Here is a 27351-nt window from a genome sequence, read left to right as displayed (position 1 = left end):
AAAAAAAAAACATGAATCGATTATCTTGCGGACGTGTCGATGCATCGGATCGTCGGCTTTTGGATCGATGCATCGATACAAAACGATTATTATTTACATCCCTAGTTAGTATCATTTTGAACCTGGAAAAAGTAGAATAGTGCTGCAAATATATAAGAATCCAAACACTACTTTTGTGCTTTAATAGACAAAATAGTGAGAAATAAATATTTTTTCTACTGTATTCTCACTAGTTAGCAACACAAAATTTTTTTATTTTTTCTCTAGTTTCTAACATGATGGATCTATTGTGACGTTATATTAAACTTCAAGCTCTGACTTCAGATCCAACATGAAAACAGCCTAGACATACAGCCAGAGCTACAGTTATAGAGATGATACCTGTACATGGTGACCAATTTAATTCGTTTTTTTGTGTATGAAAAATTTTTGATAAGATGTCCCTTTACATCTCATAAATCTACTTTGATTTGTTCATTATCTTATAAAATCTCAATAAGCTACAATAACTTTGTGTACGCATGTGAGATAATCCAGTTGGATAGCTTTAAGGTGTATTCATTCTTTTTCAAGGCACTACGATAGAAATCATGCAAAGCTTTACAGTTAGGGTAGAAATGGAGGATTTGTTATGCCTAAAGAAAAACAGACATATGTTAATAAGCATTAAAAGAAATGTGTTAGTCTTTTGGGGCTTTTCCTCCTTCTGTTTGAAAAAAAAATCTTTGACTGCTGATCCCTAAGTGCATATTTAAAAATGAAGCAAAGCGAGTTCATAATGGATACAGAACACTTATAGAAGTCAATAATCCTACGGGAAAATTCTTCCAGAGCCGAGTGTGCTTGTTAAAGGGAAGGCCCGCAGCAGAGAGTCAGCACTTGACAGAGGGCTTTGTTTTGAGCGTTTGACTTGCCGGTCAATGCGAGGCGCAGTAGGTACTGTGCTCACAGACAGAACACACACACAAGTCCGATTGGCCTTATTGGTATGCCATGTCTTTCTGAAGTCAGAGCAAACAGACTTGTTTTAATTGAGACACTGAGGAAGAGAGGCAATGCGCTAATAAACAGGTAATTATGCAACTCCCAGCCCCGCTAAAGCAGACTGTGAATCCATTATGTCCTTTTTGAAGAAAATATTTTTTTTTCTCTTCATTGATTTAAAAAAAAATCCCTAAGCATGAAGCAGCACTGTTTAGTCAGAGAGAGGTTCTCCATGCAAAATTCATAACAATTAACCATCAATCAGATTTAACCTCTCAGGTCACTATTAGAGCTCCTTTCTCTGCAAATCTGCCGGCCAGATTAACACAGTGACAAAATGTGCCTGTACATGTCAGCTAATCCATTTATTTATTCACTCAGTGCTCTCCCAGACTGCCTGATTAATCGCTCCCACACCACGGATGGAAGCAAAGAGGAAAAGAGACGGAGGGTGGAGGAAGCGTGCTGCTCGGCTCACTCGCAGGCGTGTTTGCATGTGAGCAGCACCGAGAGGCGGCAGATTTGCACGAACGCACACCTGACTAAGCATCAAAGAGCAGTTTGCAACAGCGTATGTAAACATCGATGGGGATGTTCAGGGAGATGTTTGAAAAACAGAAACACAAGCCAGCAGACATCCCAAATTTCTCACCGCCCACACTTTCACATTCAAATACAGGGTTCATTTTTAGAAAGTTTTGCTCTCACCTTGAGTGGCGATGTAGTGATTTGGCCTGTGGTAGCCCTGTAAAAGAAGAGAAGGGAAATAAGTATAAGAGACTATGGGAGTCACTTAACCTTGCTCCTGCTTGTAAAAACACCAGCTGTTATTTGTTAAAAAGACATGTCTTTGATATTCATTGACTGGGAATTTAGTGAAAGTTGACCCTCTTAGATTAATTAAAGCAACTTCACAGATGATGCATTCAAAAGCAGAACAAGGAATCCTGCTGTTTTCATTTTATTGCACTCAAAAATGTAAGCATATAAACTACCTACATTCTGCGTATGTGGCCCCTAACTAGCCAGGCCTCCTTTAAATCATCTATTGTGGTCCAAAGCCACGGTCCCCCAGCTTTATGTTTTTCTTCTGAAACTTAGGCTGATTTTCTACAAATTTTCACAAAGTACTTTAAAATTTTCAACAATAAAAAGCTACCAAAAATAATTAATTATAACCAATTCTATATAATTCATCTAAAGGGGGACTATTTCTTAAAATGCACAAATGGCAAAGAAAAGTACAGTAGCTCTATGAGCATTTTGGGCTTTGTTTCTGTCTTTTGATGTAACATTATGTTTTTTGTGATATAGAAACTTAAAAATACAAAAATCTTTTGGAAAGGTTCCAGTGTTTCTGTTTGGTTACCATCTCATTTGTTGTGCAGCATTTTAGACTAGTTTAACGCTCCAGGAAGCTGGATTTGGATTTTACCTTTTTTTTCTCCAGTAATGTTACCATTTAGCATCAGATTGAGCAACTTTGTTCCTCACTGTAGCTTCATGAGAAACCTTGATGTTCACAAACTGCAGAGTTTGGACCCTTCTCATGTTTAACAAGTTTACTGCATCTGATTTTCAATCAGTACTGGCGTTGGCTCCACCCATATTCTGACATCACCTGGAAAAACTGGGCATAATGAGTTTTGTTATTGTTTTATCAATTTTCAGCGTAGCTTAGCATTCAGTTGGTCTATTTTGCATTTAATCACCAAGCCCTCACACCCTGCATGTTTCCTGATCCACCAACACTGCCTCCCTAACACACATTTTTTAAATATCAGATACGGGCAAAAGTAATGATCTGAGAGTCGTAAGTAGTCTTTGAAGTTTACAGTCTTCTTGGATCCCAACCGGGATAATTCCATTCTACAACTCTGCCATTGCTCAAGGTCTGTTCTCATTGCTTTGTTTTTCTCTTTTTCCAACTTAATAATTAAACCTTCATTTGTTTATCCAACAATCCTGCTGCATTTTGTTCCTGCAAACGTACTGAACTTGATGCTGTTTGACTTTTTTCATCAAAGGATGATCAAGATGCTGTTTTACAGTAGAGTCATAAAGTTTCAGGATCCACTCACTGTTCTGATTTAAAACAAAGTTTCCATGAGCATCTGCAAGGGGCAGAGTGGATGTGTGTTTGTCTGTAGTGCTGCTGTGTAAAGTTGTTGCTAAACTGAGGTTTTTACTGCAAATTTCTACATTTAAAAAAGCTTTGACCTGGCTGAAGATACAAATTATTATGCAAAACGCTTGAAGTATTTTTATTGTAATTTTCACTTTAAAATCTGAGAGAAATTTGATTTCTTCATCTTTTGTTCATCTTTTCTTATGTGATGCTGTTTTTTTTTTGTTTTGTTTTTTTAGCCATAAGAAATATATTTGCCCAGTAATCAGAGCATGGTAATGGTCAGTAAGTCCATAGTTTAATAAATCACATAATGCTCTTGTCTTATGATCATTCCATAGTCTGCACCAGTTTTGTTTTTGGCACTGTGTTCCACAACACAATTACTTTGTTTTCTTCTTCATTTTCTCTCAGAATCGATTCAATTGAAAAAAATAAAATAAAATATTGACAATAATTTCAACAAACAATCTACAAGAAAAGTGTATATCTAAGGGTCCTGAAACAGGATTAATACTGAGGGTTAAACTTCTTGCTGTTTTAAAGATTGTTCAAATGATATTGGCAGATGGAAAGCACAGTATGGCTCATTAAAAAAGGTAGAACCTACAAAGAAATAAGATGTGCTTCTTCATGCAACCATTTATTTCTTTCTTTCAGTGTCAGACAGCCATACAAAACTAAAACACTTCTATGCTGAAGATCAAAAAAAAGGATTCTCTGCCACACTCTACATGCAGCACACCCCTAGACGAAGCATCCAAAGTGTTGATAATCCCCAAGATATAACTAACAGCGTTGATCTTCACAATAAAGCCCCCAGTCTCAGGGATTACTTTAATCCCTTCAAGTTTTATTTGTCCAATTCATTGTCTTCTCCTTAGAGATATGTGGCAGGAAACAAAACATTAAGACTTAAAGGCTCTTCCTCGACCCAGCCTCCTCTGGATTGTGCTCCCCACCACCACCTCTCTCTCAACCACCCCTGCTGCTTTGCTTATCTCTCCCATATTCAATTTAACTTGGACCCTGATTAACGCTCCTCCAATGAAGGGAGAAAGACACAAAGGATATTTTCCTCATTCTGCATCTCATCCATAGGGCTTCTTCAGCTATTCAGCTCTCCTCCATTTTTAATGACTTCCTTATCTCTGGACTACGGAGGAGATTTGTTTGGGCTTTCATGTGTGTTCGCCTGAGTAAAGCGGAGGCCCAGAACACTGTCGGATTAGACAGAAGAAGACAGAGAGAGAAAGGAATGGCCGTGACATTCGCTCAGGTGAGAGGAGCTTTCTCTGGTCACGCCCGAAGCCTTCTTTGTAAGCTTATTAGGAAAACATGAGTACTTCTCAAGAATCGACTCACAAAAGCTAAAAATACAAAATGTCATTTTGGAAAACAGTGATAGAATGGGATTTCTTTCCAGGTATGATTAGATTATTGATGTGGATTTAAATGTGCGCTTGGTTTTCCAGAGTAATTTTGCGATCATTTGTAGAAGCAGAGTCTCCGGTGTTCAAAGCATGGCGTCTTTTTGCCTGTGGGCATGAACTCATATTTTAAATTTGAATCTTAGTTCACAGCCCATTTTTACTAATGCTATCACCTGTACTATGCTCCTTACTGCCAGTAACATATTGAGAAAAGCAGATACCATGTTTACTCTTTGAAAGCATGCTGTTTTTTTTAGGTTTGCTGAATATACAGAATATGAACAGAGATGGAAAATTTACAATATTATGAGAATTGTGAATCGACAGCTCCATCCAACAGGTATGATACAGCAAAAATGTCTTACAGACTAATTATAAGTTGCTTGTTAAAATTTTTGTTTCTCAGATTCAGTTAAACTTGTTTTTCTTTATTTCTCTTTCAGATTTCTTGCCTCTGATGGTTCAAGGTTGTCTACTTAATCCCATTTTCTCCAGCCCATATGAAAGAAATATCAACAGGGTTTTAAACCAAAACATTTTTACTGTTGATCCCAGTAATTGTCTGGCGGTAATAGCAATAAAAACAATTAGGTAGTAGTATACAGTAAATGATACAACCTATGTTGGAGCTAAATCCCATTTCAAGCCTTCTCCTCATCCTAAGTCCTAAACCTGTGTTCATAATGAGTTTGAATATTTTGTGTTTCTATCTTCAACAATTTCAGGGTTACAATTGAAACAATGGAGTCAGGACATTGCTAGTAGCCTGAAATAAACATTTCTCATTTCAAATATTTGAAAGGTAAACTAAAAAAAAAAATCTTTCATTTTATCTTAAATAAAAATACTTTGCTCTAAAACAATAATTACAGTGTGTCGTGTGATGTATACCACTGCATTTCTTTTATATCATTTTATTCCACTAAAAAAAGGGGGAAAAAAAGTTAGTTTTCTCTGCAGTGTCTTTTTTTTAACAAGCTTTAAATTTAAGCTGATATGGCAAGGTGCTTTTAAACTGGTTTAAAAGTGTATGCAATATTTTAATAAGTTTTAGAGTAATCCCAGAGTTTTCTCCTGCTGTGTATTGAATAGAATAATGTCATGTTGCTGTGTTCTGCCATTTGGGCTACAGTTGCAGTGCTAACAAAGATGAGTTCAGCTTTAAAGAAATAGTTTCAGTAAAAAAAAAAACCCCATTGTCCATCATGGTGTGGAGTCTAAAGAAACTCCAATTACAGCTCCTCTCAGAAAAAGGATTGGAAGATGGCTATCTTAGCAGGTAGCCGGACAAATTAAGAAGTAAATTCAGTTGCTTTACTTCTGTAACTCGATAAAAGAGCATTTGGAAACAATTACTGAAGCTGAAAACCAGAAAACAAGGTGATTTTATAAAGTTAAAAGTAAATTCTAACATCCAAATAATAAAAAAAAAAAAAAAAAAAAAAATGAAATAAATTTAGCTGATACCATCCAATGAAGAAGGCCAGAGTGAGAGATTTTCCATGGGGAAAGAACACACTATTGCAGTTTTGTTTTGATTAGATCAGTATAGTGGAGGCTTCACCATTCTTTGTCAAAATTAGGCAGGCAGTTTTAGCTCATTGAAGATGCTGCGACCAGAGTCCTGATTAACATTAACAAAACAATCATATTTCAAAAGCTAAACAATCACTGTACCAGCTGCCAGATTTGGAAATCTCTGATTTTAAAACCTTTTTAGTTTTGAGAAAGCTGAAAGGTGTCAGAGTTCTAGTTCTGTTTTTCTTTTGAGTATTCAGTTTTGCTTTGCTGCTTGTTTTCTAGTTTTATTGGTTTAATTCTCATTTTGTTGCGTTCTGTGGTTGTTTCTCACTTACTGTCTCGTTCTTGGTTCTGTTATGTTTTCTTTTGAGTATTTAGTTTTGCTTTGCTACATGTTTTCTTGTCTTAGTGGTTTGGTTCTTATTTTGTTGTGCTTTCTGGTAATTTTCAGTCTTCAGGTTTTTGTTTGTGGCCCTCTGCTACCCTCTTGTGTTCTCCTTTTTCCCTGGCTCCTTTCCTGATTCTGCTCTGTTCACACCTGCTCCCAATCTGCTCATTAGTCCTCTCTTTGTTTTAGTCTCCCTTAAATACACTCTCTGTTCAGTTCCTCAGTGCTGGTTCCTCGTCTAACTTCCTCCAACTCCATCTCTCTGAGCCTTCCTCCTCGTGATAGTCTCCCCCCTGATGTCTCCATTGTTTCTGGTTTGTTTTGACTCTGTTTTCATGTTTGGATTTTTGGATTTCCTGCCTCTGTGTTCAATTAACCTTTCATTAAACCCACAAGAAAATCACCTCTGCCTCCCTGCCTCTGCATTTGGGTCAACAAACCACAACCAAATCCAAAAAGGTCTGTGGATTAAATATATTTCATAGTTATTTGTCACCAATAAACCCTCAGATTGGATGACTTATTTTTCACAGTATGTAACCAGGACCATAACTAGAGAAGTCTAGCCAAAATTTACCTTCATGTCTAATTATACCTTAGCTATGTACTAATATCACATATAATATATGCTTCGTGTTAAAGGGGTCAAAACGCACCAAAAAAATTACAGAAGTAGACCAGATAACTTTACGCTAAATAAAGGATTAATCCAGGTTTACAACCAGGAGTTTAATAATATCACATTAAACAAAACAAAAAATAAAGCTAAATTATTTTTATTTTGTTGCTCAAATTTGGAAAAGACCATTAGTTTTAGAAAAACATGCATTTACTGATGAGCTTGCGTCTGTGTTCTTGCTTAATAGTTTGAGTAAATATGATGTTCTCAAATTTATCCCTACACCACATCCCATCAACAGTAACTACAGTCTGTTCACAAGCTTCACTTCTGTGTGCAAAACATAACTCTACAGGCAACAGACCATTACACTGTTTTATTGCCTCTTAAATGATTGTGAAAATAATGCATCATCTGCTCTGAAGAGAAAAACACCCACTCAGCTTACTTGTACATGACTCCAAATAATCTGAAGTATACCAGAATATAATAATAAACAGAGTGGGGAATGTTCTACATGAGTTTATTGGCAGAAGGAGATTTTAGATGGGTTAAAAAGCTTTCTGAAGAACAAAAACATCATTATCCATCTGCCTATATTCCTACTAAGTACTTTCCAAATGAAGCTTGCATAGCGGTAGAAATCCTTTTCAATCAGGACCCTCTTTAAAATGTGTACATTCCTATTTTGTAATGGGGCTCTCCACTGCGTAAGTCTTCTCTGCAGCATAATGGGCCATAAAGCGAATAGCGGGAAAAGTAAATAATTTAGGCCTCCTGCATTTTGCTGTGGCGCACCTTGCATTATGAATTTATGTTTGAGGGAGGAACAAGAGATTACAAATTACCACATTATTGAGTGAGACAATAGGAGACGGACCGAGAGCTCTCTCCTGAGCACTTAGAGACTCGGCCCATTACACATGAAGCAGGAAGCGTCTGCTTAAGGAAGCCAGTGAGCTGCTGCGATTGGTCATTCCCTACAACCACCACTGCTATTAACAGCAAATCAGGTCAGATTTGGGGAGCGCATATTATAAGGACTAAGTAAGTTAGACCAATTTTTAGCAGGAGTTGTGGCTCACATCACTTTTTAATGACTTTTACTTACTGGGAAGACATTCTGAGTCACTTCAGCCCTACTACATTGCATTCTATTGTAAAACTTGTTACTGTGCTATAATTTGATTTACTCAAGTGCTTGAATTGCTCAATTGTCCAACAACAGAATAACAGAAGGCAGAAATCGATGAAGTTGATATTTCCTTACTGTCATGCATACATGTTTTAGATCAAACTATTTCTATGAGACAAAGATTTTCCTAAACTCAAAACTGCAGTTTTCAACGATGATTGTCATTTAGGGAAAAGAAAAATTCGACACTCCAAATCATATTTTAAAACACTGTGTAGGATCCATACTAAAAGTGTACATATGAAAAACATAAAAAAATGGAGAACATCAAAATAAAATAAAATTTTTAAAACCATGTATACGCACCAAACCAAGCAATTTTCCTTTATAAATCATAGCTGTAGCTCAGAGTTTATGTCCAAGGCTCCACCTCATGTTTAGCCTTTTAAAGTTCCATATTTAATCATAAATGATATACGCAAAGCACAGCATGAATGTCATTGTGCATTTAAACGACCTAGATGATCAATGTTATTTAATGGTTACCAATGGCAACAGGAGGGAAGACAGATAAAAAAAGAAAATGCAATTTAATCGAATCAAAAGATGCTTTGGTTAGTGAGATGGAGAGTGGGATGAATATGTCTGGAACCACAGGTGTGGTGGGACATCTAAAAATAAGTATTATGAATGGAAACAGATTCTAATGTATGGACTGATCATATTACCAATGGCCTCAAAGACAGCGTACAATTTTTCCATAGCACTCGCTGTGTTATCTTAGATTTAGTGATAAATTCAGAGTTATTTGGTTCCTATTAGTGGCTTTAGGCAGAGAGTTAATTATCTGTTGATTATGTTTAACACCTAGGCGGGTAAGAGCTGGTAAGAGCTAGTAGTCAGGAACCTTGTAATGAATTATATTCTAAAAGAACAAAAAGGTCTGGATACGCTGCCCGCCAAACTAGGTCTAACATAACAAAAAAAATGGTCAGTCACATTTGCTTATTATATTTAAATGTTTCTTAATTTCTTTACCGATATGTGGACTATGTTGGATCCAACTGAACATGTACATGGAGAGTGACTAACAGAAAACCAAGAATAAAAAGATAATCCATAAAAACTCTTAAAAGAAACAATAAAACCAACTGAAAACAAACAATGCCATAAAGTCTCGCTAGTAGTAACAGTCTTAGGAAATTAGTAGGTTTTAGGTTACAGTTTTAGGTAGGTAGGTAGGTTAAGTAGTAAGGGAGCCTTTCTTATTGGTGGGGCAGACACTTAAAAACAAAAGTAAGAATTGAAAAGAAGAATATATAATTTGTGTAAGTTTCTAATACTTCATCTTACCACTGAGTTATGGCTATCCAAAAGAAATTGTGTTTCTTTAGAACTCTGCCCACATTTACCCTTTGTTATTTTTTACATTTGAGATGTGTAAAATTATTTATTTCTGTTTAACACCTCGATTAAGTGGAGTCTAAAAGGCTCATAAGCCAGTCATCATATTGGGGTCCAGGAAATGTTGGTAATCCCTGAAAACGCATTTCCATTTTTAACATTCTCCAGTAGAGTAAACATCAATCATGCACCATTACATACGGATGGCATAAGAGTATTAAAGTGTTTACAGCAATTAGGTTGGGTACCTTATACTTTGTCACATTTATGAGGTGGTCTGTGGTACAACTCACCCTGGTAAATGTTGGGTTTAGGATTGTGTTAAGAAAGTGTTGCGCTTACTTTAGTTTATAATTTAAGCCCATTTATAAACTTTTTTTCATTAATATGACAGATCTTCATATATAATTAACTAGTATATTAATTAACTGGTATTAACTAGTATATAGCGCCTTGATTTTTAGACACGGTAAAGTTGATCTATGGTTAACATTTCCCATTAAGTGAAATTAAATGTCACAAAGGAATTATGCTGGAATTGAGCCTCAGTTGCCAACTTCAGTTACCATCTGTGTCGCCATTTCCCCTACTTTTTAAATTGTTTACTTATTTGGATAAACGCATAGTTTTTCTTCTAAGATCTTTCTGTCTGCTTTCTATTAACATACAGTTTCTGTATATATATATATATATATATTTTTTTTTTAAATTCTAACTCACCCATTGCATAAATGCAGGCCAAAGCACAAAAGAAATAAATTAAACACCCAAGACTGCAAAGGGAACCATGAATTTTGTCTTTTTTCACTATTTTGCTATTTGAGTTACTAGAAGTGAAAGTATTTGACATCTTATCAAGCTAAATAAATGATTTAATAGTAATAATCCTAATCAGTTATGTCCATTTTATATTCAGTGCAGTTGTGCTTGGTTCATTTGTATTCTTGGTAAACATGTAGAATAATTATGCAGAAGGCCGTTTTGGGCTCTACGTGTCAGTTTACAGTTCAAAGCTAAGTGAAAACTAAAAACCTCGGTTTCCCCTGTGGGCTGGTTTGCCTTTTCTCTCTACCAGCACTGCCAGCCTCTAATCCTCATTCCTCTTAATGTATCCTACAAACAGAGCAATACAGCAGGTCCTCTAAAATTGAAAACAAAGGCAACATGTCTGAGTATGTTTATGTGGTTGGCATATGATGGGCAAGCAGTTGGTGTTGCCCTGTTCCTCAGGCCTTCCTGAGATGGCAGCACCAGCGCCCTCTCTCTCCCCAAGAGGAAACGCAGTGACCTTTGAGTCGGTGGTGCTGGCTGGTGTGTGTACTTACATCAACGTAATTTGCATTAATGTAATCGGAGCTCTGCTCCCCCTCCGGGGCCTGCAGCCTGACACGAGAGTGATCATCTGGAAGAGAGGCAGAGAGGAAGAACCCAGAGTTGAATTAATCATATTAACGAAGCCAGCGAGATAGGAAACAAGGGGGTAGAAGGACAGATGGAAATAAAGAATGCAGTGAAAAATTAAAAGGTGGGAGACAAGGGTTGGAGGTATGGAACCAGGGGACAGAGGTGGAAGGCAGCTAATGGAGGAGTGGTGGGTTGCTGTTCACATTAACGCAAAAAAAAATATTTTGCTTGGTTTACATCTTTAAGAATCCAGATCAATTATTCCATTCTTAATTTAAATTTCTACTCGCAAAAAGATTTAAATCCCACATATAATCACTCTAAAAGTCTTTCAGGGCACTGTTGCTCTGTTTATTTTCATTTGGATCCTTGAGAATTCGCATAGAATATTATAATCCCTGAACACAGATCCAATAAACACTGTGGAGGAATGTTGATGTCTTTAACACCTATTGGATGAGTTGTGCAAACACGGGTAGGTTTTCAAAAGCCAAAAGGCTCCAAACTAGAACAGGTTTAAAACTGATCACTGGGTGTCACGTTTGGAGTATCGGCTGCTGACCGGACATAGCTGGTTTCCTTTGATATGCATCTGGTGTTACTGATGTGCTTTTGGCAGTTTTTTTTTTTTTTTTTTAAACCATATGATAATCTTTAGGAGGGATCAAAGGTTTTCAAATTGAATATTCAATTTTTCCTTTTTTAACGGCTCTTAATTTTTACTCGTCTTGAAAAGTTTATTTAGATAAAATTGTAGTCTTTTACGACAGCAGATCTACGTGAATCACTTCAATTTTTTTTTACCAAATCATACTAAAGCATGAAGTCAATGACTGAAATAAAGCAATAAAAAGACTCTTAGAGACTCTAGTTTGCTGTTTTATCTAAAAGTATAGCTACACTTCAAACTGGTGTGACGGCTTAGACACTTTTTACGAAACCTAAAGCCAAAATTCCTTGAATAAATTCCATTTAATCAATTTCTTTCTATATCCTTAATGACATTTTAAAACCCTATCACTAAGGGTTATTCATGTAAGAAAATGAATATCATAAATACTGAAAAACAGGTTTATGCTGATCCAATTAGAGATGAATTGAGGAGACCCATCGAGGTAAAAAATAATAAGCAAAAGAAAAAGTCTGGTTAGCTTCTTTTCAGGCAATTTGACCATCACAACTCTGATGAAAAATAATCTACGGAAATTTATTAATTTACGTTATTTAAAATTATAAAATGGCCCCAATCACTAAAAGTAAATTTTCTTCCAAACAATATTAACAGTCTGGATTCACAAATTTCCACCCCAGAAAACATATACGAGAAATAATATTGGAGCAGTTCTAAATTTTTTTCTTATAAAAAGCCATAACTACTTATTGTGTGAGGTTCTATCCTGCTCTGCCTATTCGTCATAAATGAGAAGACGCAACTGCATGAATTTGAAAGCAGAATGAAAAGGTCAAAGCTGCTCTCTTTGGCAGGTAATAAAAACTCTGTTTGAGCAGCTTAGACCCATCCAGTCACCAGCCTGGCCAATAAATTAGACAAATGAATATGAGGGAGAAAAATCGACAAGCAGTAGAGAGGTGCTCTGTACACACATGCAATAATATTTCCATATCGGTTCTTCATGCGGTTTTCATCCTTCTTGGCGGAATCCCATGGTGCTGACTGCCCTTCAAAAAAGCTCTGGAAAAAAGGACAAAACAGAGGGGATGAAATGTGGCGTCATAAGTAACAACTCTACATGATAAGCAGACAACAAAATACAGCGCTCATCTTTGACTTCAACCCAAAAAATATGGAAAAAGAGACATTCACATTAGTATCAGACATGACACACAGTAAGGGTTAAGGGTCCCAGGGAGGACTGTCAAAAAGCAAGCCCCATTAGAGGCAGGGGGTGTCACCGTCAAACATCTCCCAGGCGGGGCGACCACAGAGGCTGCCTGTCTGGCTCCTCTGAAGGACTCAATCAGCTCGTGGCAGGGAAAAATAAAGCTGCTCATCGTCTCAAGATCAAAAAACCGCTCTGCTCAGATTACCCTCATGAAATATTTATCGTCTATTGCTGGGGAGAATTCCACTCTGATGACACACCAGACACAATTAAGCCAAATTATGAAAAAACATCCCCCAATGCCAGGCTACTGCTGCTCAGGAGGAGAGGTAGAGGGATAGGTTGGCTCAAAGCAGACGGAGCCGGACCAAAACATGTGACTCCTCTGTCCTTTTAGATAGTAGGCTAATGCGCATTTAAAAAGCCATCTAATTCATTATGGTGCATCTGGAAAATAAAGATTCAAAAACGAATACTTGGAGGTTAAAGAGGCTATTTTAGAGTTCCTTTTAGTGAGGAAGAGGAAAGCAATCCTCTCAATCATCCGTCTTCCACGACATGATGGTTCCATTCATCTAAGTGCTATGACAGGCCGCAGGCTGTTTGTCTAGTATAAAAAGGCCCCTCAGACGCCACACAAGGACATATTTCTGCACGGAGTCCTAAAGATTACTGATTTCACTGAGAAACAGCTTTAATATGTTAAAAATATGCCCCATCCTTCAGGTGTGGATGGACGCATGCCTCAGAGATGGATTAGACCTGTGCTCTCAGATCCGGATCAGATTCAGTGTCATTCTGAGGGATGAAAGCCTTATGTTGAAAATTTTAAAGACAAATCACATTAAAGGTGAAAAGCTGAAAAATTGAACTGCAGTACCTTGCTAAAGTATTTACAGAATTTCAGCATTCTTTCCCACTATAGGCAATTAAAATGTACTTTTTATGATGCTAATTAGAATTTCATTTTTTTTTATTTCTAAGTAAAAAGAAAACGAAACACTGCTTCTAAATTGTTTTGCAGATACATATTTGAATATCAGCCAATATTCACTGTATGCAATTTATTCCTAAATAGACTAAGGTTTGAATCTAGCCAACTACTTTATTGAGGCATGAAGATAGTTTGTATGTAAAGAAACAATCTATCTCTCGCTGAATTTTTAGCATGGCTCTCCTGCTGGAAGGTTAACCCTGCACTGCAGTCTCAAGTCTTCTACAGCCTCTAACAGTTGCTCTTCTTCTAGACTGCTCTGCATTAAACTTCTTCAGCTAAATACATCATCATGTCATTAAATGGAAAAACATTCCCACAGCATGATGCTGCCACTACCAGCATGTCTTACAGTGAGGATGGTGTGTTCTGGGTAATGTGCGTTGGTAGGTTTCCACAACGCATTTCATTTTGCATGTCGCTTAACAAAGTTTATTTTGTTTTTATTAGCAGAGCTTCTGTATTCTCTAAACTGCAATCAGGAACGCTTATTTCTCTAAAGCTGCAATGATTAATTTCCAGAGACATCTGATTGGTCAGACTGCAGCGACATGAATGGTTCCCCCCACAGCATGCGTCTCTTAAAGCAACGCAGAGGCCTTAATGGCACAAGGTAGCTTCTTCAACGTTCGCATCACCTTTCATGTTCAAGTAAGGATGAGTTTTTTTACATAGATGATTTTCTAAATAGTATTTTAATAGTCTGTGTAGGATATAGATTTTATATAAACCTAACTTGCTGCAGTCACAATTGAGCATAATGGCGCTCTCTACAGTCAGTAGTTTGTCCCCTCTGCGCTGCCGTAGCACAAAAGATGTCTGTGTTCATAAAACACCAGCTCCAATATTACTATAAATAGCAAGTTCATCCATGCTAATAAATGACATATTTATCATATTTCTGTCTGCAAATCCCTGTAATTATTAAATTCTCTAATGCATATGTTCCACATCTTGTTATTTCAGTTTAGTGTCTGTGTCTTGGTAGGTTGGAAGTTTTGCCACACTAATTCATTTCCAAATAATGTCTGGATTTATACTGATATTGAACTGTTTAACTAACTTGGTGTGTTCTAAATATTGCACCACATTTTATTTAGGGGTACCAAACTTTATGAGACTGAATACAAAACCATGCCACACTTGGTTATACTATTTATCTTCTTGAAAACCATGTTTACTTTCACTCCCCCCATCACTTATGTGGTTGTGAACACTTTTGTGAGGCAGTTGAAGTGATGTTGATTGTAATGTCTGGATCCTTATTAAATACTCAAAGGAATATACGTTTTAACATGGGACTAGATGTGATTCTGAAATTCATCCCAGCTTAGGAAAACATTCTGCACAAGCTGTAGTCTTCTTCACTGAACCTACAGGAATCTTTCTCCTCTAAATTATTCTCACTGGCAGGGATCCAACTTAGCATGTTTTTAATTACAGGCTAACTCTTGATCTGCTGTCCCAGAACAGTTTGCCTCCTTTGCCGTTACTTTTCTGTAATCACTTAACTGTAAGAAAAAGGCAAACTACAGTCCCTAAAGTCACTGCAAAGCAGCAGCAGAGTGCTTGACACACAGTACGGCATCCTAAGAGGAAAACGAAAGAAAAATTGATAACAATGGAATAAAACAGGCTAGTTTGATGACTTATCTTTGCAATACTAAATTATTTATTTATTTAGAAAGGAAAACAAATTCAGGCAGCCTTTATTTGGATTTTATGGTTTAAACCCTGACATCATAGGGTGCCTGTTTTTTTTTTTTTTTTTGCATGTTCACTATTTCTTAGTTTACTGGCAGTATATTAGCTTTTAACATTCTTAGGGAAGTTTTACTTTGATACCAAAAAATGGAATTCATATTTTCATAATCTGTTCAGAGTCCATCAACTAGGCTATTTGACGATATATCATATCCACCAGCAGGAGGTCATATTGAGCTTCTATGTTTTAATCAGGGGTCAATAAAGGTACAGATGTAATTGGCCAAAACCATAATTGTAGTTGTGAAATAGGACATGATACAAAAGAAGGCCTCATTTATTTGAACTACATTTCAGATTTTACATGTTTCATGAATGTTTATCTTCATATATTATCAAATAGTTGACTGGCTAAAGAAATGTAGTTATGGGAAAGAGTACATGTTCAAGATATGCTTTTTCTGTATGTACCGCAACACAAAGAAGATGGCTATAAAATAGAGGCAGAAATTGGTGAAGGAACAACACCGACTGGGACCCAGTGTGGGGACTCTCCATCATGTAAGAGATGCGCAAATATTTGCTTTAATGAAACAAGCAGAGGAGTGCAAGACAATGACAGCAGGGTTATGTTGATGAGTTAGAAGCTTGTTTTCCACTCTCAAACTATGCAGCAACGTGCAGGATTAACATGCATACACATACTTTGCTACAGCTTACTTCCAACCTGCCTTTGGAAAGCTTTCACAAAGTATTAAATACAGTTTTTCAAAGCGTTTGACAGTGTCCCCTCTATTTTTTTAATTTAATCGGGAAAAGAAATAAAACATTCTCAGGTTTCTGATTGTCTACTTTTAATTTGCTTCTTTCTTATTGTTTTTTTTTTTTTTTTATTAAATTAACCAATTTCCCAGTGAATGTAACAGCTTCTGGACACTGTTAAAGACTTTGTAACTTCACATTACATCTGTTGGTAAATGCCCTTTTCAAATTAAATCAGCAATGTTTATTTATCTATTTATATCTATTTTATTCTCACAGGACTTTAAAAGAAGCCCACAATCAGAACTGATCTGTTAGATTTTTTTCTTTATGACTTTCTCAAAACAAATGCTATAAGTTTAAATGAAAAAAAAAAATACAAAACTCAAAAGTAACCAAAAGTATTGGCTTACCTCGTTTATCTGATCCAAAGTTAACGTACAGAATAAAAAGAAGCATGGGTCAGAGAGAGATATAGTACAGTGTAAGTCAACAGGTTTAGAGGTGCATTTTAGGCTCCAATCTCATCACCAGAAATAAACGATTAAAAAGGGCATTAACCTTACGACAGACCCAGATAGTGGAGACAGTATGACACACCATTCAAAATGGACTCCTCGAGCAGAATGAAAATGAGCTTCAAATTAGAGGCCCTTCTTTGGTGTTATGTTAATATTTGTTTTGTAAAAAGTATTCACACTCTAAGGAATTTCCATATCCTTTTTTTTTTTTTTTTTTGGTGGAGGGATTTTTGTACAACAAACGCCATAAATTAAAGATAATTGGGAAGTGGAAAGAAAAACACCTTTTTACACTTTTTGTACAAAAAAATCTGAAAAGTGTGGCATGTATTGATATAAAGTCCAGTTTACTCTGATGCACATAAATAAAGTCCAGTACAACAAGGGTGTCAGTAAATGAGTAAAAAGGAGTCAGTTCTGTGTATTTTAAGTCCAGCTGTTCAATGAAGGCCTAAGAAAACAAACAGAAAATGGAAAGAATACCCAACAGATGGGACAGTGGGAAAAGCATTGAATGAAAATGTTTCAAACCATCCATCCATTTTCTTTCACGCTTATCCCTGCTGGGATCGCTGATGTCTATCTCCACTGGTCAGTGGCCGAGAGGCGGGGTACACTGTGGACAGGTCGCCAGTCTATCGCAGGGCAACAGAGTGACAAACAGGACAAACAACCACGCAAATTAAGCTAACAGTCATGTTTATGGACTGTCGGAGGAAGCCGGAATACCTACAATCAAACTCCAAACCTTCTTGCTGCAAGGCAGCAGCACTACCCACTGTGCAGCCCCATGTTTCAATCCATTATCTGAAAATGTAAAGAAAATGACACAACTCCAAACGCATGGCGGCCATCTGAACTGACAGGCCAAAAAGAGTCCATAGCTGTTTTTATGTTTTTATGATGAATGTGCGCAAAACTATGTCGATTTGAAAATGCAGTTACGTAATTGCAGTAAATCCATTAAATAAATAAAAAAATACAATCAAAATTGCACGTGAATAAATTTGTTCGCTCGATAACTCACTTGATCCTAAAAAAAATTTTCCATTGCAGTTTTACCACCTCATCGAAGCGTAAAGACTATTTCTCGAAAAACATGCATTTTTTTTCAAAATTTCAAATTTTGCTTTCCTATTTACAGTTGCCCAATTTGGTTATTAACAGAAAACGGATTACTTCATGCAGTTCACAGTACAAGACATCAAGGAATTTTAGAAATAGGGAAGCCCTTGTTAAGAGACACAACAAAGGTGCTCCCTCTGAGATAAAAACACTATTACTTGAATCGTTTGAAATTTGATTCTAGTTTATTTGATTTATCAGTTTATACATGGCTGAAAACAAATGAAAAACAGATGAATGGAGGTAAACACAGAGCTACTTGGTAAAAATCATCTTATAGGATAAAGACGACTTGAGTTTGGGGGGAAAGTTCATCCCCGAGAAGGAAAGGGGTCTTTTATGCAGAGTAATGACTAAGGTTGGGTAAATACAATTCATGCCACACTTTTCAGAAGTTCAGTTGTAAGGAAATTGCAAACAGATTTTTTCATTCATTTCATTCCACTTTACAGCTTTGCCTTCTCTGTGCCGGTCTGTCACACTAAATCCCAATGAAATTTAAGCTAGTAATGTGACAAAATGTAAAAAGGTTCAAGATACATGAATACTTTCCTGAGGCACCTTAGTTTTATTCTAACAGCCATGGCTGCGCTGTGACGTCCTTTTAATAACCGTGCAATGGGGGTGTAAAGGCAAAGCCGTCTTATTCTCTGCCTCAGTCATGAGGAGGAAGAGCGAAAGTGAATTACTGAGAGATCTGGACCACATATAGCAGGTAAGGTGGGAAACGAAAAGAGAGTAAGGAACACAGGAGGTGTCAATAAGAAACGGGAGAATATAATGAACAAGCAAAATGATCTGAAAATGTGAGCAAAGATGTGATGCGAGTTATTATAAAGCAAGGGATCTGGACAGAGAAAGGTGACAATGATGGTTCCACTTTTAAGGAAGGAGGCCACAGCTACAGATAAAAACGCCACTCTGATGTGGGACAGATGCAGATAAGATAGAGAAGATGGATGATTTAAAAAGTTTAGCCTGAAGCCGGTTTGAAAAAGGGCTGGCTTTCTGGGGATACTCAGGGACGGTGAGGAGGCTGGAGTGCAGCCAAACACCTGCCATCCTCCTACGCTAATGAGAAAAAACAAGAATGATGCTCTTCTGGGGCAAAATCCTTTGTTGTGGTGTCAGATTACAGGTGGTGTTGGCTGCCTTCACTGGGCCTAATCGGACCTAATTCAGGTAGAGGAGGGGTCCTTTAAGAGTGTGTGTGCAAACGGAAGGGGGGGTTGCCTTTCACGCTGGCCTACGGGTGAATCTATAGCATAACACTAAGAAAACTTACACACAATATTGCTGAAAACAGGACAGAGAGGGACATCAAAAGTAAAGAACACATACAATCTGCCATGAAGCACATACATGAATCATTCAACATAGAAGTGATTCTGGGGGGCAAACAAGTTCTGCTGCATGCTACAATTCAGAGACAGTCACAGAAGAAACAAATCTGCACACAGTGACACGGATGAAGCCAGTGTTAAACACTGAAGAATCTCTGAGGAGGTGTTAGCAGGCTCTATGTTTGCTCACAGCCTCTTATGGGGGAGGACAGTGATGGTGACAGCCTGGCTGCATCCTACCTCGTACTCCTCCTTGAAGCCGTAGCCCTCGGCACACTTCATCTGGGTGATATGCTGCAGGAGGTCGGCGACGCGGATGGCAGGGTGCAGCTGACCCGTCTGGTACGGCACGTCCACGGGCTCCCGCTTCCTCAGGGAGTGCGTGTGCGACTGCACCAGGCTGCTGGTGTCGCTTCCCATGTTCTGGCTCTCGTCTGCATGAAGCAGGGGCAAGAAAAAACAGAGACAGGGCAAGGCATTTCAGAGCAGAGCAATAACAGCGAAACACATCAGAAGATCTGAGTTACATCTGGGTGACATAAGGCTTAAAGCAGCAAACAAAAGGTTTCCATTTAACCTAGACATAAAGTTCCTTGCAAAAGTATCTAAAACCCTTAAAACTTTTTTTTGTCTTTCAATACAACTACATAGACTTAAGAAGATTTCTTCAGGACTCCGTATGATAGAACAAGTTGAAGCAGTCCATAGTTGTGAAGTGGAAGGAAAAGGATACATGGCTTGAAAAAAAAATGTCTAAAAAATGCATTTGAGTTGAATCCCCTTGACTTATATATATCATTGCACTTCCAACTGAAGGTTTGGCACTTTGTCTGTAATAACTTTGCTCAGTCAGACTTTCTGCCCAATGTTTTTTTTTGCTAAATATAACAAACAAAACACAAAACCTGAAGTTTTGTCTCAAATTTAAACTTACATTCAGGTCTGGACTTTGTCTTCACCATTCTAACACATAAATATGTTTAGTTCCAAACCCTTCCATTGTATCTCTGGCCCAGTGGGAGTACTTTGCAGCCTCTGGAAGATGCACTTCCAGGTTTGTCCCTTTATAAATCTCAATCCTTCTTCCCATCATCTCTGTCCAGCATTCCTCTTCCTCCTGAAGACAAGCATCTCCACAGCATAATGCTGCCACCCCCATGTATCACAGAGAGGATGGTGTTTTTAGGGTGATGTGCTGTGTGTTTTCCACCATTCATAGCGTTCTGATAGGAATGACATATTGCTCCTATGGATTTCCTTTTCAGGTATAGCAGTGAAGAAGACTGAATGCAAATATAGGGCACAACTTTTAAAATGTTTAAACTTCAACAACTGTGTCTCATTTTTCTTCCACTTCATGATTATGCACCACTTTGTGTTGGTCTGTCTGGAATAATCCAAGTAATGTTGATGTTTGCGGTTGCAGTATGGAAAAAAAACGATGGAGGTTTAAGGGGGTTAGAGTATTTTTGCAAGGCGCTGTATAAACCAAAGGTCAGTAGCTTTAGTTAATGTCACTTCTTAATTTTTTTTGGCATCTCAAAAACTTTCTTACACAGATGGTATATTATCTTATTTAATCATTTACTGTTAAGCATTATGTCACCACCCTCCAGATTGAAAAACAAGTCTCAGCTAGTAATCTGTTTGTTATGGATGGTCACAACAACACAACATCATTGAGTAATAGGATGAGTCATGTGGTGGGAAGGTTCAGGTCCATCTGTCTCTGTATGTCTGGAAAACACTGTCCTCTTTAAGGCCCTCTGAGTAAAGCGTTTGCACTTTTATACGTTTAACATGGCGGCTGTAAGAATAGAGTATGTTGCTGGGGCCACAACAGCAGAGATGATGATAAAAAGTGTCATAAAGTGCCGCAAACCAACAGGTTTACTGCTGTTTACTGGCAGAACAGTACACTGGCTTGGCCTGCAGCTCATATTTAGAGTCAGAGTCCATTCCAGGTCTTTTATACTCTCCTCCAGTCAGTGGCAGAGATGAGGCACAAATGCTTTTGGGGCGAGCCAGCGGACAATGGAGGGTGTCCAAAAACATGGAGGAGGATGTGAGAGGAGGGGGTGCGGTGGGGGCCACAGTGAGCATGTTTCAGCAGGCACTGTCAGAAGCATCACAAAGACACAGCTTGGATTCCACCCCTGCCACCCATTCTTCCCTTTAACTATGTAAAAAAAAAAAAGAAATCTAAGTAATACATTTAATTAGAAAATAAATAACAGAAGAAAGAACCCAGGAGGGACACGGAAATGGGAGGAGAATGCATTGGGTGATGCTGCCATGGGGCGATGTATGTATTTTGACCATGCTAAGCTAGTGGTGGCTTGGTGGCACAGTACGGAGGGTGGTGAGATGCTAACATGTCCACTTGTCATGCAATCACTGTCAGAATATCAGAAGCAGCCAGTTGTTGGCTTACTGTCTGAGCAAAAAAAATAAAAAAAAATAAAATAAACACCGCCTCCTTCCCCCAACCCAGGGGTCACTTAGGAAAACTTACCATTAATGGGCACTTTTTAGATAGCAGATACATTAGAGGTTGTGTATATAAAGAGAAAGAGAGGAGAAGAGACAGGAGAGAGGGGAGAAGCAACAATACAGCATGAGAACCTGTAACAGTCCAGTTTTAGAACTTCACTAAAGGGCAAGATCACATGCCTTCTTAGTTCAAATTCACTATGTACAGTGCCTTGCAAAAGTATGCAAACCCCTTAACCTTTTTGCACATTCTCTGACATCACAAAATCAAACCTTGTGTGTTTTATTGGGACTTTATATGAAGGACCAAGACAAAGTAGTGCATTTATATGAAATGGAAGGAGAGGACATTTAGTTCAACTATTTGTTTTGACAAAAAGCTGAAAAGTGTGTCATGCATTTTTATTAACCCCCCTCCCCCCATCCGATGTTGTATCTGATAATCGGAAGTAAAAGCCAGTGAAACCAGATGCTTTCAGAAGTCGCTTAGTATGTGTATCTGCTTGGGTCAGATGAGAGACGGAAACTGACATTTTATTGCTCACGTGCAAATTCTATGTGAAGAGGAAAATGATGCTGCACAATGCCCTGATGGTGGCAGCATCATGCTGTTGGGATGTTTTTTTTGGTAGTTTTTTTTTTTTTTTTTCAGGAAGGACAGGGAAGTTGGTAAGAGGTGCGAGGATGCAAGGCAATCGCAGGGGCTGTAAGAGACTTGAGGTAGTTTTGATGGTAACGTGACAAAGTGGGACACATTTTATGGGGTATTAGCACTTTGTCAAGGCACTGTAGAAAGCCTAGGCTGTGGGTGGTGGGGTGGGGGAGCTGAGTGAAAGGATGGGGCATTTTAAACAATGCAAGACAAAAAAAAATTGAACAGAATAAAATCAGTTAGAGAAAACAAGGAAGTTATGGATTTCCGGGAGAAAATTAACATAATTACATTTGGACTAAGCAGTGATGGTTTCAAATGTATATTACTTGCATATTTTAATAATGGCAACTCAACTTCACTAATTAGTGTAATTATGTTTGCATGTGCTTTTGGAAACACCTGAATTTGCTTTTTTTTTTATTATTTCTACAATAATGCCTTAGGAAGTTAAAAAAAAAAACAAAACAAAAAAAAACACCTCACCAGTCCCTTGTGATCTAATCAGTTTTGATGTTTCACCTCATCTGACAAGAGAACAACTGTGACTGAATGTGTCACAACTGGAACCACGTGATATTTTTGGGGATTTGCTGCAACGTGATGTTAATTGTTGCGATTAATGTGCAGCAAACATAAAGCAGCTGTCACAACGCACAGTGATGAAAGACACCGCTTCAAGTTCACAGGGGTGGAAGTAACACTAAAAATAATTTCAAATAACAAGTCAAGAGTTGCTTTTTTCCCTTAAAAATGCATCCCCACAAGTCAGTTATTATGTCTTTGTTCTGTGGCCTTGAGTGTTTAATTATCATGGTTCGAGTGCCCCACTTAGCTTAGAAGCAAAACTTATAGAAAAACATCTGCTTGTGTGAGAAGCTGCGTGAAGACAGTAATAATTAACAGAGGAACAAAATGCTTTTCATGATTCTACTTTATCGCTGTACAAGATGTATAAACACTGCAAAAAATTAAAAATAAAAGCCTGAAAAAACAACAAGTAGGTCAAAAGCAGTTTGCCAAAGGCAGTGTGTGCAACTTTAAAAAGAATAATAGAAAAGGTTGTTGTTGTTGTTTTGGAAGAAAGGAGGGGAGTTAAACATGTGAAAGGGGAGAAAAGGGAGGGCAGCATAGCGGATGTTTAACTTTAAAGCCAATAAATCAGAGTTTTAATTACAAACTTCAAAATCTAAATAATAGAAACTGCAATATAGATCTATTTACATCCGTAAAACATAATGAGAACTATTCCAAGAGTTTTGTGGCTTACAGGTAATGCAAACATATAAATTGGTTTCTTGGAAAATGTGAATAGTAATGCTTCACATTTATGCTAAAATGTTAGCCAACTGCGATGTACACACATTAATCGAATAATGCTTGTTTTGCTTTAATTAATATTACAATACAGTATATTATAGAGTTGATGGAACCTGTGGCTCTGCTGAGTTTGATGCCCAGGTTGCACATCATCCTTGTTGGGTCTGGTGTTCTTTATCCTCTTCTTGACAATACTTTATAGTGTCAATATGTCTGAATGGACAGTTACTACAGTAATTAAACCAACTAAAAAGCTTTAGTGTCAGCAGGGTCCAAACCTAGCCCAGAAAATGTTTGCAGAAACTCAGTAAGCTTATCAGCAGAAGGAATCATAAAAAGTTTAAACATTTCTTGGTGGATGGCTGCGCTGTTTTTGGTCTTGATTAAACACAGTGAACCAACACAGAAGTCACCAACACAGTAACTCAGCAACTTTGATTCTTTAGTTTACATTCTTCTTCTCATTTCTTACAACTTGACCTCCAAATAAATCATAGAATTTCCCTTTTCTTCTCCTTTTAAACACTTTTTCCTTTCACCCAACTTTTCATTAAGAAGCTTAGATACTGCAATCCTTTATAAAGTTTTTTTTTTTTTTTTTTACAATAAGTCATAAAAGGAGGCTATGACTGTTTGCTGGATTGCTTAAAGTCAGCAGCCTACCCAGGGGTTGTCCAAAAAACATAAAAATATTTTTTATTAAATGTACTGTTTTGATTGGGCCATAACATCACATTTCTTCATTAAAAGTCCATTTTCATTCTTTGATATTATGCTCTAATTTAGGCTTGAAAATGATCAGCACTAAAATATGGTACGCCCAAACAAGTTCAAGATAAAAAAAAAAGCTGTTTATATCCAAGCATTTTAATGGAAAGTTGAGTGGAAGGATAATATACTAGCCCGCCATTTCTTAAAATAAATATTTGCTGGTTTTGCTGATTTTTCTTTTAATCTTTTTGAGAGACTAAAGTTTCATTAGCTGTATCCAATAATGATAGAAAGGTAACAAATGAAAGTTTCAAATGCCTTACTCTGAACAATAAATATATATCCAGTTTAACTAAATAAGAACAAATATTTAACTGTAACAAGTGTACTATTCTGTGGCATTCTATTGTATTTAGATGCACCGGAAGATGTCCAGACTAAATATTTTGAGCTATGGGCTATAAGAGAGAATCTTTTATGTCTCAGTTCAGCTGCTGTGGCAAATCCACGTTCTGTGCCTCCCCCACCGCCTCCCCCCCACATCCACTCCACAAGTTTTGTCCATGCATGAGAGGTCAAACATGTGAGTGACATCACACGCAATGTGTATGGGATGGAGTGAAGCCAGCCTCAGCACAGGATAGGAGTCCCCCTTATCACTGAAGGAAGGAAGGAAGGAAGGAAGGAAGGAAGGAAGGAAGGAAGGAAGGAAGGAAGGAAGGAAGGAAGGAAGGAAGGAAGGAAGGAAGGAAGGAAGGAAGGAAGGAAGGAAGGAAGGAAGGTTTAGCTGGAAGGAATTCTAAGAGGAGGAAGCAGCAGGCAAGTATGGAGGTGAGGAAGCCATCTTTAGTTAAAAATGTCATCCGAATTTAAGAATGACTTTGAAAATATTTGTCTTGTAGGCTCAGATTATGTTTTCAGCCACATAACTATAACCTATACACTTTTACTACATTAACTAATGAGAAGAAAAATAATGCATCTCACCTAAGATAGCTGTTGGCACAAAGGGATCTGCTCACACAAGTGCAAAGGGTGGAGGAGGAAAGAGAATGGCAGTAAATAGAAAAGATAAGTTGCATTAAAGTAGACAATAAAAAGGAAAACATTCTTGAAAAAAACAAAATAAGAAATAGGTCATCATTTTTGGAAAAGCTAATTATACAGCAAGTTTAGCTGATTATAAATCTAGCTGCCCTTTACTCCATCTAATCAATGGGCTGTGAAGTAATTACAAAAGACACAATTATGGATATTCGTTGTAGAAACTCAATTGAACAGCAAAAAAATCCATCTTGGGGAGCTGCTATAAAACAGGAGCAGAGACGTCGCAGGGTGGAAACCCATCCAAACTTAATTTATCTGCTTTCTCGTTTGTGAAATCGTTTTGTGATTCACTTTCTTCTAAAGCATGAATAAATTGGTTGGATAGGTTCATGTCACACATTACAGTATCAGCTTGTAAATGATATTAAATATTAAGTCTTATGGCGAATATGAAACTCATTAAAACTTGTTTAAAAATGCTGTCTTTTATTAATCTATTGTGACATTTAATTTTCCTGATTTTACAAGAACTTAATTTGTCAACATATGAGTTCAGATAAAAAAAGAAAACTTTTTTGATGGTAGATTGGACTAAAGAGTGAAAAGGGGCCATGTTTACCTGGGTAGTAGGTGTTGGTGGGGATGGATGATGTCAGAGTGTTGGCTTTTGGCAGCGTGAAGGAGGAGGGGGACGATCCGGCTGCAGATAAGGCGAAAATTCACACATTCTCAAATGGTGTAAAAAAAGACACATATTAACATATCTTATAAAAGTAATTTTACACCTTTGGTTTATAAAAACATAAAATTTTCATATTTTGTTAGAAATTCCTATCCCAGACCAAGAAAAAAAAAAAAAAAAAAATTTACTGTAAATTGGAAAAAAAAATCATAGAAGGTTTTTAAAATAAAAAGTTCTGAGAAGTTTGATATGTAAATATTAAACCCATGTTACACAAAACCTATTAGAGACAGGAAAAATCCATTATTTTGCTCCCCCTTTTTCATTCTCCAGTACTTTGTGTTAATAAATCAAATAAGTCAATAATCCAATAATAATAATCCAAAAAAAAAATCCAAAAAAAAACATTAAATATCTGCAGGGCAATGAAAATTCTATAAAAAAAAATCTAGAAAATTTATTTTTTTAAACTTCCGTTGAAAGTAACTGTAAGAACAGTTTATTTTCTTTCTGCTTGGTAGTTGCTACAGATGTCCTGAGATCTTGAGAAACTTAGATTTTAACGCGTTTGTTTAGGAAGGCCAGATACCAAGAAGTCGAGGTTGGTTCACAAGTGTGAATATTTGTACAGCTACACCAACTCATAGCTGTGAGATACAAAATATTTTAATGCTCTGAATCCCCTCTACTTTTTTATTCTATGGAATTATGATTCAATTTCTTTTTTTTCACTTTAGAAATAAAAAAAACTCAACCTTTCTCTGTTTAAAAAAACAATAAGCTGATACCAAGCCTCTATAAATGCTGTAACAAAGCCTCCACCAGGACACCTTGTCCTTGTCTCTCTGGGTTTTGTTTTGCAGGCGCTGCAAGGAGGGTAAATAATGTCAGGAGCTGCACCTACAGGTCTGCTGTCCCCTGCCCTGTGGGCCATTTCCTTTCCCTATAGACTATACCTCTGCACCTGAAAGACACACAGTGGGTCTATTTTGTTATGCATCCCACATTCAATGTCAAAAATCTACATACAATCATTTTTCAGAGTTCAAAAAGTTTTTTGTGTACCTTTTTAAATTCTTTCAGAAGAGTAATTAAAGGGCAAAATCGAGTTAATCTCTCATCGTTATGAAACAATGA

The 27351-nt window shown here is 37.2% G+C and overlaps 1 protein-coding gene across 11 annotated transcripts in view; it reads right to left on the bottom strand.

The window, feature by feature from the left end:
- Nucleotides 1-27351, bottom strand: part of ptprm (protein tyrosine phosphatase, receptor type M) — a 230477-nt gene that overhangs the window by 40443 nt on the left and 162683 nt on the right. For 3 of the 11 annotated variants that reach the window (XM_015382250.1, XM_015382251.1, XM_015382255.1), the window contains 8 exons: nucleotides 26152-26232; nucleotides 25473-25499; nucleotides 21825-21836; nucleotides 19550-19743; nucleotides 16734-16742; nucleotides 12622-12709; nucleotides 10938-11014; nucleotides 1693-1729 (listed from right to left, as the gene is read on the bottom strand). In XM_015382250.1, coding sequence (XP_015237736.1) covers nucleotides 1693-1729; nucleotides 10938-11014; nucleotides 12622-12709; nucleotides 16734-16742; nucleotides 19550-19743; nucleotides 21825-21836; nucleotides 25473-25499; nucleotides 26152-26232 — 525 coding nt within the window. The remainder of the gene's footprint in view (nucleotides 1-1692; nucleotides 1730-10937; nucleotides 11015-12621; nucleotides 12710-16733; nucleotides 16743-19549; nucleotides 19744-21824; nucleotides 21837-25472; nucleotides 25500-26151; nucleotides 26233-27351) is intronic. The other 8 variants (XM_015382252.1, XM_015382259.1, XM_015382254.1 and 5 more) reach the window with 5 other exon arrangements.

This window comes from Cyprinodon variegatus, unplaced genomic scaffold (assembly GCF_000732505.1).
Source record: "Cyprinodon variegatus isolate N-32 unplaced genomic scaffold, C_variegatus-1.0 Scaffold253, whole genome shotgun sequence".
Lineage (NCBI taxonomy): Eukaryota > Metazoa > Chordata > Actinopteri > Cyprinodontiformes > Cyprinodontidae > Cyprinodon > Cyprinodon variegatus.
The sequence above is the reverse complement of the archived record's forward strand: the minus strand, read 5'-3'. Positions and strand labels throughout refer to the sequence as shown.